This window comes from Schistocerca cancellata, chromosome 3 (genome assembly GCF_023864275.1).
Source record: "Schistocerca cancellata isolate TAMUIC-IGC-003103 chromosome 3, iqSchCanc2.1, whole genome shotgun sequence".
Classification (NCBI taxonomy): Eukaryota; Metazoa; Arthropoda; class Insecta; order Orthoptera; family Acrididae; genus Schistocerca; species Schistocerca cancellata.
In genome coordinates, this window is record NC_064628.1 from 507,845,053 (window position 1) to 507,861,947 (window position 16,895).

At 38.8% G+C, this 16,895-nt stretch overlaps 1 protein-coding gene across 1 annotated transcript in view; it reads left to right on the forward strand.

Annotated features, from left to right (window-relative positions):
• LOC126175289 (phospholipid-transporting ATPase VA) overlaps window positions 1-16,895 on the forward strand; it is a 361,539-nt gene that overhangs the window by 262,829 nt on the left and 81,815 nt on the right. Inside the window, 1 exon segment of the mRNA XM_049921954.1 lies at window positions 7,582-7,695. Coding sequence (XP_049777911.1) covers window positions 7,582-7,695 — 114 coding nt within the window.

Sequence of the window (16,895 nt, forward strand, 5' to 3'; positions counted from 1 at the left end):
AGTTGGTCTGATACTTCATACACTCATATTTTGTTCATTAGGGGGCCGTATGGAACTGTACTGAATGCCTTCTGCAAGTCAGGGAACATGCCATCTGCCAGGATGCCTGTATGTGCTGCTTTCTGTGTCTCATGGATGAACAGAGTGATGTGGGTTTCACGTGATTGTTGTGTTAGGAACCCGTGTTGTTTCCTACAGAGGAGTTTTTTGGCCTCCAGAAATGTAATAATACATGAGCATAAAAGATGTTCCAAAATTCTACAACTGTCCAACATCACAGAAATCCAGGGTTTGTCCTGAAAGTTGTGTGTCACATCTTTTTTATTTATTTACTTTTAATTTATTGCTGGAATATGTTCAATAACTTAAAATTCTGCAAAGTACGACCCCTCTGCATCAGCACATTTTTGTCAGCACAATTTCTGTGCTTTCTGGAACTCCTCAATAGGGATATCCTTCAGGGAAGCCTTCGATGTAGCTTGCAAATTGTCCACCGTTTAAAGATGCTTACCTTTGAGGTCTCTTTTCAGCCGGGTTGGCAGGGGGGGGGGGGGGGGGGGGGAATAAGAACTGTGCTGAGATCAGGTCAGGACTGCAGGGAGGCTGTGGCACTGATGTCACACCAGTACAGGTGTGATAGGGCATGACAACAAAGGTGGTGGGAGCTGGTGTGTTGTCATGAAGTAGTTTCGATGATGTGCGGAACTCCTTTCGGACGCGAGTGGTCTTTGTCATTCAGTCTCTGGAGCACTGCCTTGTAAAACTGAGCAAGTCTAATATTTCCAACTTGAAGTGAACACTCATTCAACAGTCTGAATTAAGTAACTGGCTCACACGAGTCACAGGGTCGTCTGTTTGGGATGTTGATGGGTGTCCCACGCGGGTCTCGTTAGCGAATTTCTCCCGACCTTCACTAAACATATTATTCCACCTGTTTGACTGCTATCTGGAAAGGCAATTATCCCCAAAGACTTCCTTAAGTTTTCCCAAGGTTCTGGCAGCTTTACAAAAGATTTCTTCGCATAGCGATGCTCTAAAGTTTCCTCCATCGTAAGTTCAATGTGAGCACTGTTTGGAGGTTCACAGAAGAAGCTGTCCTAACCCTCAAAGAGCATAGAGGCAGTTGAGCATCCTACTTCTGGAAAGCGAAGTGTCATCCCCACCTTCCCCAGTCATTCTGACTGCTCGGTGACCTATAATAACATCGAAAAAAGATTGTGATGCATTACTTTCCAAACACCCTATGTAAGCCTTTAGTTCTGTGCATCTGTTGGACAGTCCTTGAAAATGCGAATTTCTTGCGCTTTTTTCCAGTTGTTGAGAACACTTCAGTCCTCCGAAGATCTACAATACACTGCTGCTAGAAGAGGGGGAAAGTTGTTTTGTATGCTTGATGTAGAATCATATTGGTATCCCATCAGGACTAGTGGCCTTCCATCTGTTGAGTAATTTCAGTTGTTATTGTATCTCAAGCTCACTTTTTTCAATATCAGCCACTTTGTTATTTGTGTGATGATTTAAAGTAGGTAGTATGGCGTGACCTTCCTCTGTGAAACAGTTTTGGAGAAAGACATTTAGTACATCATCCTTTTCTGTGTCTTCTTCCATTTAATGCCATTATGTTGTCAGAGCTTCTGGACAGAAGACATTTATCAGTTTAATGATTGAACATAGTACAAAAACTTTGTACAATTTTTTGTCAAGTCAGTAGACAGAATTTTACTTTCAAATTCATAGAACTCTTCATGCATGGCTCTCCTTATGCTAATTTTGGCAGCATTTAATTTTTGTTTGTCTGTAGGGTTTTGAGTACATTTAAATTTGCAATGAAGCTCTCTTTGCTTTCGTAGCAGTTTTCTAACTTGGATGTCAAACCATGGCAGGTGTTTAACATCACTCACAGCTTTGCTTGACACATACATGTCTAAAGCATATTGCACAATACTCTTGAACTTTCTACATTGATACTCAACATTGTTAGCGCTGAAGATGACATTTTCGTGCTGACTGCCCAGGTAGTCCGAAATCTGTTTCTTGTCACTCTTTGCTGAGCAGAAAGATCTTCTCTTTCTTAATACTCCTATTTGCAGCCAGCGTAAGTGATACTGTAGTGGCCTTAGGATGATGGCTTGTGTATTCTGCACCTAAAAGAGTCAGAAAGTTTGGGGTCTGTTTGTCGCAAGCAGGTGTAAGAAGTTTGCTTCACCAATCAGTCCTCTGATTTTACTAGTCATATTAATTTTTGGATAAATCACTTAGAATAATTTCACATGATGCTCTGTCCCTACTAATCATTCTCATCATTTGAGTCTCCCAATCTATAGTGGGCAAGTTGAAAATATCCACCTAAAACTATGACATGACTAGGATGTAGACAAGTTTTTCTCATGTCTGTTCCACCACTAATGCTGCTGAGGCAGGAGGTATATAAAAGCATCTGATGGCCATGTTCGAGTCATATTTAATTCTTGTCTTCATCCAAATTATTTTGCATTCAGAATCTATACTAATTTCACTAGATGTTATGATATTTTTATGGATATAAATACACCACTACCACGAGCATTCAACCTATCATCGAAATAGGCATTCCAATCAGAATTTAGAATTTCAGTGCTGTTGACATTTGGCTGCACGTTTTATGTCCTCTCAGAGGGTGCTGGCATGTTCCAGCTGATAACTACTCATGTGACGAGGACAGAATCTTCCTCCAGTGATTTTAGGGATGTGATAGTGAACTCATGTTGATATCTTGGGCATCAAATTTGCCTGATCTGAAACCAATGGAACACATTTGAGATGCTTTCGGGTGCCTTCTCCATACCCACATACGATCTTACTGTAATTTGTAGGAACTGTATGACATGTGCGTTGGCATCTGGTGCCACATAGCTCCGGCAATCTACCAAGGACAGTCTATGCTATACATAATCAGAATCACTGCTGTATTTTGTTCCAAATGTACCACTGACTGTATAGGATCTCATTGAGGTCTTCGGTGCCATATTGAACAAATTGTGTAAGTGATGGTTAATAATTAAATTAACATAGTGCTGTTTTCTCTTTCTTGACCTTGTTGCCCATATCCCGTTCCTTATCAGTTACACAGGGAAACATTTCTATTCATCTTTAATGCATTCACAGTGCCGTATCTGCACATGGTTGCTAAAATTGGAGCTAATTATTTTTCCAGTGTAAATTGGTTCTACATTAATTCATTAGAATATGTAAAAGTTATTGCTGCCATATGATAGTTACAACCCACAATGAGCTTATGTGAGTAGCTGAACTTTCAGGACTGGAGCACTTTCGAAATATTGCAAGGTCATAACATCGGGACATTTGATATTTATGTGTTAGTTATTCATAGGAGGCAAAGTTTGTGCAGCAAGTGGCCAGGAAATGCAGGGGCAATGTATCCTCTGGGATAAGGAGATCCTCTTTCACCAATGCCAAATGGTCTCTTGAAGGTGAGGGAACAAACAGATGGAATGCACCAATTAGTCTTAGGATGGGAAACTGCTCCTGAAGGTGGAACAGTGATAAAATGGCCAGTGGCATGGGCTGGAGAAGGTTACAGGAAACCACTCTATTGAAGATATGATCAGGTATACCAGACATCAACAGAACTGAATGGAAGGTGTTTTGCTTAATTTTTCCAAAGCTTAAATAGTCCCACTTTGATCTCTGTGTGGAGTCGACTAGTGTGGCAGGGGGGAGTGTAAAGTCACTTTCAAGTTTGGAAAATAACTGTACAGAATATAGAGAGCAGGTGATAATACAATATTATACAGTGGGAAAGCACAGGACAAGCCTGAGATTGCAGGAGTCAGAATTATTATAAACTAGTGTCTTGGAATGAAAGTAAAAGGAAGGGAATAAATCGAAGGAAAAAAGAAAGGTAATTTACGTACATACGACAACACCTTGACGTGAAGTATAATAATCTGGCAAAGCGCGTTATTAATGGAGGTAATTTGAAGAATCAAGGGAAATAAAAAAAATTATCATAGTGGTTGATACAAATCTTTATTTAATTTACTCGTTTACTTGTTTTCCATGGACCCATGCAATGACGAGCTTGGGCTGTATGCAGAAATGTCAAGGTTATGTATTTACATACTCAGTTATAATTTACTGCTCAGCTGATTTACAAATAAATATTACAGTATTACAAATGAAACAGTAAATGACTGTTTTCTTTACATTTCAGTGGTGATGTGTTCAAAATAGTTTAACAGGCACCGTCATTATCCTACTACGGGGCAATCAGGTCAACAGTACATATGCAATAAAGATACATGTGCACACTCTCCTGTCATCATCATCATCATCATCATCATCATCATCATCATCATTTAAGACTGATTATGCCTTTCAGCGTTCAGTCTGGAGCATAGCCCCCCTTATACAGTTCCTCCATGATCCCCTATTCAGTGCTAACATTGGTGCCTCTTCTGATGTTAAACCTATTACTTCAAAATCATTCTTAACCGAATCCAGGTACCTTCTCCTCGGTCTGCCCCGACTCCTCCTACCCTCTACTGCTGAATCCATGAGTCTCTTGGGGTAACCTTGCTTCTCCCATGCGTGTAACATGACCCCACGATCTAAGCCTGTTCGCCCTGACAGCTACATCTATAGAGTTCATTCCCAGTTTTTCTTTGATTTCCTCATTGTGGACACCCTCCTGCCATTGTTCCCATCTACTAGTACCTACAATCATCCTAGCTACTTTCATATCCGTAACCTCAACCTTGTTGATAAGGTAACCTGAATCCACCCAGCTTTCGCTCCCATACAACAAAGTTGGTCGAAAGATTGAACGGTGCACAGATAACTTAGTCTTGGTACTGACTTCCTTCTTGCAGAAGAGAGTAGATTGTAGCTGAGTGCTCACTGCATTAGCTTTGCTACACCTCGCTTCCAGTTCTTTCACTATGTTGCCATACTGTGAGAATATGCATCCCAAGTACTTGAAACCGTCCACCTGTTCTAACTTTGTTCCTCCTATTTGACACTCAATCCGTTTATATTTCTTTCCCACTGACATTACTTTCGTTTTGGAGATGCTAATCTTCATACCATAGTCCTTACATTTCTGATCTAGCTCTGAAATATTACTTTGCAAACTTTCAATCGAATCTGCCATCACAACTAAGTCATCTGCATATGCAAGACTGCTTATTTTGTGTTCACATATCTTAATCTCACCCAGCCAGTCTATTGTTTTCAACATATGATCCATAAATAATATGAACAACAGTGGAGACAGGTTGCAGCCTTGTCTTACCCCTGAAACTACTCTGAACCATGAACTCAATTTACCGTCAACTCTAACGGCTGCCTGACTATGCATGTAAAGACCTTTAATTGTTTGCAAAAGTTTGCCTCCTATTCCATAATCTTGTAGAACAGACAATAACTTCCTCCTAGGAACCCGGTCATACGCCTTTTCTAGATCTATAAAGCATAGATACAATTCTCTGTTCCACTCATAACACTTCTCCATTATTTGCCGTAAGCTAAAGATCTGGTCCTGACAACCTCTAAGAGGCCTAAACCCACACTGATTTTCATCCAATTGGTCCTCAACTAATACTCGCACTTTCCTTTCAACAATACCTGAGAAGATTTTACCCACAACGCTAATTAAAGAGATACCTCTGTAGTTGTTACAATCTTTTCTGTTTCCATGTTTAAAGATTGGTGTGATTACTGCTTTTGTCCAGTCTGATGGAACCTGTCCCGACTCCCAGGCCATTTCAATTAGCCTGTGTAGCCATTTAAGACCTGACATTCCACTGTATTTGATGAGTTCCGACGTAATTTCATCAACCCCAGCCACTTTATTGCACTGCAATCTATTGACCATTTTTTCCACTTCCTCAAATGTGATCCTATTTCCATCATCATTCCTATCCCATTCTACCTCGAAATCTGAAACATTACTGATCGCATTTTCATCTACATTGAGCAACTCTTCAAAATATTCCCTCCATCTGCCCAAGGCATCCGCAGGATTCACCAGCAGTTTTCCTGACCTGTCCAAAATACTTGTCATTTCCTTCTTACCTCCCTTTCGAAGACTGCTAATTACACTCCAGAAAGGTTTTCCAGCAGCTTGACCCATAGTCTCCAACCTGTTTCCAAAGTCTTCCCACGATTTCTTCTTGGATGCTGCAATTATCTGTTTGGCTTTGTTTCTTTCTTCAACATAACTTTCTCTGTCTACCTGGGTTCTGGTATGTAGCCATTTTTGAGGAGGAGGAGGAGGAGGAGGAGGAATCTAATGAATTCTTTTGATGAGATGCGGTGGTGTGTGTGCATTATGAAAATCAAGTAAGTTCAGAGAGTACGACATTTCTATGAAACACACACACACACACACACACACACACACACACAAATATTTCAGGATGTAAGTACTGTTGTTTGTTAGTAGGTTTAATGTGGACAGAAGTGTGTAGCTGGCATTCTCTGAGGATGAGATCAAAGTCAAGGAAAGTGGCATGGGATTTGGAATGTACTTCTGGTAACTGGTCCTCAGGTTTTGATATTGAAGTCGGAATGTCCTTCACATCTGAACGAGAGACAGATTCACTGGGATTATTTTTTGCTAAAGCTGATTTCAAATTTTGTTTTTATGAGTCTGCTATTGCTGCAATGGAATACTAGTAACAAATTCCATTAAAGATTAGTTGTATACGAGGCTCGTGTTAGTATTTTTACATTGTTAAACAGGTAAATGTGCAACACCTCCTCTCTTCCTCCTCTCACCCCCCCCCCCCCCTTTCCCTGTCCTCCACCCCCAACCAACCAACATGAATACCTAATTACAGAGTTCGTTACATTTTATCACAGTGGAATACAAACTGAAAAAAAAACTGAGCTTAAGTTCATAATATGACACTTGTAATTTAGTTCTCACTAGTATGTGCTCCCATGGCTTAGAACAGTGTGTTGTATATGCTGATATTACATTTAGTAATGTACTTCTGCCTATAATAAGTCTCTTTGAAGCTGAGTGAGGGAGATAGATTGCGATGGAGATGAATAGTTTGTTAATTTCATATAGCTGTTCTGAAGACCATGGGGTAATTACCAAGCGTGATTTGTGTTTCAAGAGTTGGGATTTACCTTTCAACAACAAATGGTAGTTTGTTATATAAGTGACTAATGTTGAGTGATTTCACTAACTGCGTTTTCTGTTTAAAATGGATGTCATGTTGATACACAAGCAAGTCTGCTGACAGAATATGTAATCCGGCTTCCTTAGTGGGAAGTCCTTTTTTATAGACCAATAAAATTCTGTTAAAACAAAGCTGACTAACACACAGAATCTGACCCATGATAGTGTGGTTCTGTGACTTGAATTCTTTCTCACATCTTCGCAGCCCTAGTCCATTTCTCTCCTTTTATTTCACCATTCCACCCATATTCTCTTTCAGTTGCTAAGTGACTAGCACTCCCTGTTCTGTATTATTGATTGCAAGTATATGTGACTATTCTTAAAATCAAACATCATAGGTAGAACAACAATGCATTCATTACTAAATCACTGCCTAACTTTTTTTACAGGTTCAATACATTTTTTCAGATAAAACAGGAACACTCACTGAGAACAAGATGATATTTAGGCGTTGTACTGTTGGTGGCATAGATTACAATCATCCACCACCAGAAAACATTCAGGTATGTCACACAATGCCTTTTGTCTCTGTTTACTGTTATTACAGTCATAATCATGATATTACAAATGAAAATTAGAATTTTTACTGTTCATTTATTTTTACCATTGATATCTTTGACCAAATGAGAATACATTAAGTAGAAACTTCTTAATCTTTCATCTTTTGTTTTGTTGAAGAGGTGGGGACATCAGCTAATGCACTGTTATTGCATAGAATAACATTTTATTCACATTATTTTGAAGCTAATTTCAACAATGTCTTCATCATTAGGCATATGCTGTGCTCCTAGAAAGTGTATATCTGCATAATAATGGAATGCTGTGCACATCTCTCCACATTTCAGACATATTTCTTCCATATCTAATGGTGAAGTAATGTTAAGTGGTAACAGAAGAGCAAGTTACATACGTAGATATTCCTTGTATATGATAGTAGAGCCATTGAGAAAACTGTACCATAATTTGATATAGTAAATTAACTGTGGATGATAACACACCCAAAAAAAGTAGAAGTAGTGGATGGGTAGGTGGGGAGGTAATAAAAATGTAGATAGCTGTATCATGTGGAGCATTAACAACACACCATGTCCAGTAATTTTTCTGCGCTTTTTGACATGAGTGATGAAGGATAGTTGAACTGTGTCCATATCTTGTAACTATGACTAAAAGTCTCGAGGACTTTGAATACTTCATTTATGATGTGTTGTGTTGTGTTGTTCCTATTATCCTATATGTTTGTTTTGGTGTATGCAAAAGATGTTCTCAACCAAAGAAGTTGCATTTTCAGAAATTCAAAAAGAAAACTTGATTAATTCGTACAAAAGTTCTGGCAAGAACATAAGTCTTAAGTAGCAAAAGGAGATCACTCACTGAAAAGCAGTAGTAGTGCTGAGTCATCGAGAGGCACACACAAAAAAGAAAGAAAACTGGCTAGCTTTTGGAATAATCCATTCTTGACCTAGAGTACCCACATTCAAGTGCGCACGCGTGCACACACACACACACACACACACACACACACACACACACACACACACACACACACACACACACACCAACATGACACCAGGTGGAAACACAACACTAAAGCTGCATTTTGATGGTGATGGGTGGGCTGGATTGAGATGGGAGCTGCAGCAGATTGGGTGGGTAGAGGGTGAGAGAGGCAGGAGGCAGAACGGAGAGGTTGGGGGTTGATGGCTAGTGGCTCAGAGGGAGACAGTCAGCTTGTCACCTAGGAATGTGGAAGGGGGTGGAGTGGCAGGTGCAGAGGCTAGGCATGTGATGCTTGGGTGTCTGAGCCAGTGGGGAGCAGCGTGCTGAAGGTTACACAGAGATTGAATTGGGAGGGGTGGTAGGATGGAGGAAGGGTAACTATTGGATGGAGGTTATGGGGACAGTCTGATATTAGATGCTTATCTACAGGAAATGATAGCACGCTAGCCCAAAGGACCAAGGTTTTTTATGACTTTTAGTATTTTATCCATCTTCAGCAACTATATTCTTTATTGCTTCACTACTGCCCACACTAACAAATATCTTCAATCATTTGTTGATTGCAAATGTTTTCCCAGTGGCGTAGAAGTGTGGACTTGTGAAACCACTCTCAAAGGAAGCCACTGCCTCAACATAGCTTCCGAAAACATCATTACACAACATTTCCTTCAGTAGGAGTAAGGGACTGATAAATGGACAAAGAAGAGGGATTACCTCATGTTTTTTAGATTTTAGCAAAGATGTTTACATTGTGGACTGAAAAATTTTGCTTGCCAAACTTAGCAGACTGTATTTCAATCTAGGGTAGTGCTGTGGTTTTGCTCATGTGTCTTGGGCCATAAAGGAAACAAGTATGAGTAGTATCAGTCATCGTCCAGGGTTTGGTATTAGGTCTGAAATTCTTCGTAGTGTACATCAATCTACATCTACATTTACATGCATATTCCATAAGTCATGATATAGTTATGATGTAGGGTACCATGTTCCACTACTAGTTGAGAGTGAGGTAGGAAGACTATCTATGCACCTCCACACAAACCCTAATTTCTCTTATCCTAGTATTTGCGGTCCTTATGGCTAATATATGTTGGCTCCAGTAGAACTGTTCTGCAGTCAGCTGCGAATGCCTGTTCTGTAAACTGTTTCAACAGTTACATGAATGCATAGTGTCTGTTCTTCTGGATATGTTTGAAAGTAGACACCACGTGGAACCTACAACTCTACAACTGTGATACGTATTGTGTTAATTGAAGGTGGAGGGGGGATAAAGGAAAGGAAAGGGAAGGAACTAATGATATCGGCTGGATTGGGACTTTATGCGGAGGTCGAATGTCACTGTGCATCCACACTGAAGTTTGTGGATTCATTGCCCATCGAGGTGAATCAATTACGCACAGTATCATCCGAACTCCAACAGAAATCTAAAATTAGCAAGCATGGAGGACATGGACAAGGACTAGGGATAGGTGGCACGAGATAGGAATTTGGATCAACTGGGAAGAGTGCTTAATAGTATGTGCATTTGAGATAAACACTGTATCCAGATGGTGTAAAGGTCAACGCAAGTGCCAAGCAAGCAGGATATCCCAGGTTGGAATCCCGGTCCGGCACACATTTTCACTCATCACCACAATTTACATATATCCCAATAATGTTTCATAAAAAGATCATCTTTCCTCCAGGGATTCCCATGTTCAAGAAACATATCTATAGCTCTCGCTTGTTGTTTGAAAGTAATGTTAACAAATGACAGCATGCTCCTGATATGCTGCAACGCCTTCATTTAATTTGACATGGTGGGCACGTGAAACACTCTAGCAGTATTCAAGAATGGATCACCCAAGTGTTACATATGCAGTCTCTTTTGTAGATGAGCTACACCTTCTTAAAAAAATCTAGGTTAGCCATTCGCCTTCCCTGCTAATGTCCTTATGTGCTCACTCCACCTCAAACTACCTTGCAGCGTCACAACTACATATTTAATAATAGTGACTGTCAAGCGGCACACAACTGTATACATCACAGAATTGTTTTTCCTACCCATCTGCTTTAATTTAATATTTTTCTTCATTCTGAATAAGCTTTTGTTCATCACAAATATAGAAATTCTCTCTGTCTTTCTGTATACTTCTACAGTCACACCATGACAATACCTTCCTGTCTACTACTGCATCATCAGCAAACAGTCATATATAATTGCTCACCCAACCAGTCATGTCATTTACGTATGTAGAGTACAAGAGCGGTCCTATCCCACTTCCCTCTCCTGCTTATATCCTTGCGTCTAATGAACACTCGCCATTGAGGACACAATATTGTGTTTCATTACTTAAGAAGCCTGTGAGCCAATTACATATCTGTAAATCTATTCCATATGCTCTGACCTGATGTGTCATCGATTATGCCTCACTATAAAATTTCCATGTGTTGTTATGGCCTCCAGTTACACTTGAGTTCAAAACCAATTAACTCGTCGAGAATCTCAGTGCTAACGTGTGCATTATCAAAATGGGCAGGCTTAATGGCTCTGATTTTGTTAATCCCATTTTACTGTAGCAGTTTGAATGGTTTTTATTTGTGTGTGTTTGTTACTCCTTTCCAATCATTGAACTTATTTAGAGTCAATTCTTTTTACAATATTGCTTACTTGCATCAGCCACATCATTTGCTGAGTAGCCTGTATTTTGCTTTCCAGTTCACTAAAACAAAATGATTGTATAACATTATTGGCTGGGATATCCTATCAGAGGTTGTTCAGCCACCTGGTGCAGGTGTTTATGGTTGATACCACTTTGGTGACTTGCCCGTTGGTAAAGACAAGATGAAATAATTAGGACAACACAAACACTCAGTCCATGAGAGAAGAAATTCTCCAGACCGACCGGGAATTTAATCTGGAACCAATGGTCTAAAGGCAACGACACCTGACTACGACCACGACTATGCACCACGCATTTAGCATAGTAACGTGTGATAGAAATACTGATTTAACTGAATATGCTAGACTGCATAAAATTATATTTAAAAGGGTTATCAAGGCAGCTGAACAATTAGCATATAACAGCATAATTTTAAACTATAAAAATAAGATAAAGGCATTTTAGGCAGTAAGTCAATATGAATTAAGTGTTGGAAGTCTATCACAAAGAAATTAAAAAAATTAGCCTTGATGGAAATGGTATTGTGCCCAACTCAAATCTGGGAGTGCTTGCACGAGTCCATACATATTATAAAAATGAATGTATATATGTATGCAGCCCTTGATTTGTAAGAAGAGAGGTTCCAGTATTGTGATCTTTGGGGGTCCAGGGGGCTCTTTTTTTTTTTTTAATTTAGACACCTTAAATATCATTCATTCATTTTTTTTTATCTGAGGTACCATCATGAAGTACTGTCATGTGCTGTCACAAATGAAGCAATTTATGTATGTGTGTATGTTTCATACCTCATCCTAAACCACTGAACCAATTTCAACTAGACTTGGTGCACATATCATTTACTGTCAGGAGAGAATCCTTGTGGGAATAAGAACCACCTACCTGTAAAAGGGGCACTGGTAAGGGTGAAAAAGGAGTGTCACCCACAACACGCAACTACCCAGACTTTATTCATCCCGTACTTGAGAATGAGAGTGCTTAGTAGCTTGCAACAAACTTGCACATGATTTGAAACCTTTATAAAACTTTTTGTCACTGACAACCTACACAAAATTTGCAGATTGTATTCATGTATGCCACTGAATGTACCTGCAAAAGTATGTCATTGTATGACACACAGTTCAGGAGATAAGATGTCATTGATATTGAGCTGCATAAAACTGAAACGGCAGGATGAAATTAGATAGCATTGTGGGTGAAATATGTATACAGTTTTGTGTTAAATGTGTGTGACATGTACGCTGGCAAAGCTGCAGCTAGAAAGCTTCTCCTAAACCCCTGGATCAATTTCAGATGTGTTGGTACCAGAAAGCTGCTATTGGGGTGGGAGTGATAATGTGTAGAGGGAAAGGGGAGGAAGAGATAAACAGAGAGAGGGGGAGAAGCAGATGGACAGAGAGAGTGACAAGAGGAGAAAGACAGGGAGGGGTTGATGTGGTGGATGGGGGGGGGGGAGACAAGATGAACAGAGGGGTGGTGCATGAACAGAGGGGATAGGAGGAGATGTGCTAATAGAATTGTAATAAATGTATATCGGGCAATGCCGGGTACTTGGCTAGTTCTTTATACATGTAGCAAAGTCTGATGTCAGTGTAACATATTATCACAACAAAATCAATCCCTTTGGTCTTAGTGAAAATTCCAAACATCGTACAAAATTTTAAAAAGTTTCCATGAAGGATGTATAAAATGGACTCATAGAATTAAAAAACAAAAATTCTTCAGATTGAGATGGAATACCCAGTAAAGTTATTAAATCAGTGCACAGCATAAAATCACATGTACTAGTGCAAGTGATTAACCAATGTTTTGAAAAGGGCCTCTTCCCAGAGGTACTAATGTGTGCTGAAGTTAAATCACCTTTTAGGAAAGGATCAAGAGAATCCATGAGAAATTATCATCCTGCCCGAGTTCTAGTAATAATTGTAGTTCATTTTAGGAAGTTGCTAAAATCCAAAACTTCACTGGAAAATATTCCATTACCCTAATGGTTAGTTCAATTTCCAACTGGGGAAAAATACCATGGGTACACTCAACAATTTTTTGAGAAAATAAACACAGTATTAGAAAAGAACAATAAGGTTGCAGGAATCATCTGTGACATCACATAGACTTTAAATTCTGTAAACCACGCCTTGCTTGTATACAAATTTGACAAGTGTAGCATTAGGACAAGTGCATTACAGTGATTTAAATCCTACTTATGGAACAGAAAGCAAAGTGTTAGCATTACTTTAAATGAGGCAAAATATTACCCAGACTGAAAAATAACATGTCAAATTGTGCCTGAAGCCTTCACACTATGCCCAGTCTTGTTTATTTTCTATGTTTTTGGTTTACCATTAAATATCAGTAATCCCTCACTTACATTTTGGATGATAGTTTTGTGTTACTTGAAAAGCAGGATGCAGAAAAACTCCTTAATCAGTGATCAGTTTTCTCATTACCTTAGAAACTGGGTTTTTAGCTAAATGCATAGAATCTTAATGTATCTGAGACTCGCATGATGCAGCTAAAATCCAGACATTCAAAATGTGAACAGATTTAAATGATCCACAACAACTAGGATATAGAGGAAACTGACACAGTCTAATTCTAAGGATTAAATTTGGATAAAAATTTGAACTCACAGGCATACATTGATTACTTAGCTAACATATGCAGCGACTTTTATTTGCAGTGCAAGCATTACCAGCTGCAAATGACACAGCACCCAAAAGGTAGCATAGAAAAGTTATTTTGACTCCCTTAATTGGGTATGGTATTTTTTTGAGGTAGCGAGAGGGGGGGAGGAAATCACCTAATGTAGAGCAGATGCTAAAGAAAGAGAGAAAAATAATTTGGAATATTTTCATTGCACGTAATAAACAACAGTATCACTCATTATTTAGGAACCTACTCATTTTAACTTCCCCATACATATTTATGAATTTAACAATATTATGAAAAGGGTAGATTGCAGCTGCGTTTGAAGATAGCAATTATGTGTGATTGGGTGTGCCTGCTTGTGGAAATGTGTGTGTGTTTTCTTTCCTTTTCTGAAAAAGACTTTGGGTGAAAGCTCTGTGTGTAACAGTCTTTTCATTGCGCCTTTCTGCAACCCAGTGTGTCACCTTTACAGTAGCAGTCTGTCCTTTTCATAATACTGTTGATATTCGAACTTGGACTTTCCATTGTTGATTTATGAAATTATTATTTCTTTGTATAATTGATGGAATCCAGTATGTCCAAACACAACACAAGAAACAAATCTTCATGCTTCCCACCCACCACCTAAAACTGTAAGTCCTGGCTCTTAAGGAGGGGAAGAAGGTAGAATGAGCTGCAAAAAGCTTGTTACATATCACACTAAATATACATAGCTGTTGATAGAAATATCCTGTAACTGTTGTATTAATTATTAATTTATTAATGTGAAAATTATTGCAACTGTGTATTTCTGACTTGTCTGTATGTAATGAGATGGTTAAACCCATTTCACAATTCATATTGGAATACGTTTATCTGAATTGTGACTTCCACATGCAGTGTTTTTTATTGTTTATTTTGATGTATCTCGTTCTGATTTAGGTTGGTAGTAACTTCATCTTGCAACTTTCTCTTATCTTTAGTGATAGTGCCTCAATTCCCTTCCCTCCTTTGGTCATAGATGCTTCATAAATAGAAATAGCATATTAAATCATTGCTGTTATAACCAGAGCTGTTAAATTTCAACACGTTTATATACAGACAGACTGCTTCACAAAATCCATAGAAATGTTCAGGAATCTCATCTACTGGTAACAAAGTATTAAATTTTTGGTTTTATATGCAGTTGGTAGCAATATTTCTGACACAGTGGTTTAAATCCCCATTTGTCCATCCAGATTTGAGTTTTCCATGATTTCCCTAACTCATTAATGCAGATGACAATGTAATTCCTTTGAAAGATTGTGCCAGTTTCCTTCCCATTCCTTCTCCAAACTGAGCATGTGGTCTATGCCAGTCTTCCTTGCTCCCTCTCCTGACGCCAATAACTAGATCAGAAGATGCCATGATGTTTAGCACATGTGACACTGTTCTTTTAAGTTTCCTACTACTTATTTCTTGAGAACCAGATCCTGGGTTTATCTGCTTTAGCAGACTCATCACATTGTGAGTGCAAATAATTTGGGCTTTGCGTAAGCTTGCAAGTAAGCAGCAATTGCAATTGCGGTGCTACTGCTGTTGCTTTGCCCTTTTAATATTTCTGCTGCAAGTTTGTCTCCTTATTACCACTGTATAATCTTGAAATGTTTGTGATAAGCTTAATTTTTTTATAGATCTTGACTGCAGGAAGCCGGAATAATAGTGCATTTCACAGTGTGTTTCTCTTCTTTTTTCAACCACTGATTAGTGGCATCTGATTTTAATCCTTTAAGATATGCAGAAAGAGATTTGTTGAATTAATTGCAAAATTCTTTCCCTAAGGTTCATCATGAAGAATTGAAGTTAAACTCAGTCAGAACTGGAGATAATCTAGTGGCACATGGCTACATATTAAGTGGGGAAGAACAGCATGTTTGTGGTATTCCACTAATGGTATGTCAGATTTTGGCAGAACATGGCAGTTGCTAGCTTCAGAAGTAGACTTCCCTGGTTTTGTGTGTGAGGGACCTTATCTGTCATAAATCTGTGTATTAGATTGCATCTGTTGAAGATTCTTAGCAAAAATTAAACACAAAAAGCCATGAAGTAGAGTTAAAAAAAACAAATCACAGTGACAAAAGTGGACACTGTCAGCATCCAATAGTCGCTACTGAATGCTGTAAATAAAAGAAGGAAAGTGGCAAGAGAAGGTGGCATAGAAATTCATGAATATCTCTGTGTGTGTGTGTGTGTGTGTGTGTGTGTGTGTGTGTGTGTGTGTGTGTGTGTGTGTGTGTGCTGTTTCTGCTTATTTAACTACAACTGAACTCCTCCTGTAGATTCTCCATGGCAGTATTTACAAAACACAATTTGTGAGTAGATGAATGGATATCATATAAATGAGTGTTGAGAGAGAGAGAGAGAGAGAGAGAGAGAGAGACTGCACTCACATGTCTATTAGTTTCTAGATGGCCACAGTTTTACTTTCTTTATACCACATGCTCCTACCATTGCTCATTATAAAATTGTCTTTGTGCCCATCATTGCTTCTGCTAATTTTATATGGACAGTTTATTGGAACTCATAACTCGAAAGCTGGTGTTTGGATTTGAACGTTTTTTATGCTGATGTTTATATATCCTTACTCTTAAAACCTGACCTATTCATGGGTTCCTATGCCACGTACTTGATCTTGCCTCTTCAACTCTCATGTAAGTGTAAGAACTGCTTTGAAAGGTGTGGTTTTAACATGTATCCTGTCACAGTTCATGTAGATGCCAAATATGTCTCTAAAAATTATCAATACTCTACTTCATGAAGTTTCACTACTTTCCACCAACTATCAGTCTTATTATTTATAACATAATGTTGAGCTTCTGCTTCGTATGTATTGACAAGCTTGTTACTGACCAGAAAATGCCAGAATCTGTAGTACTTGAGAA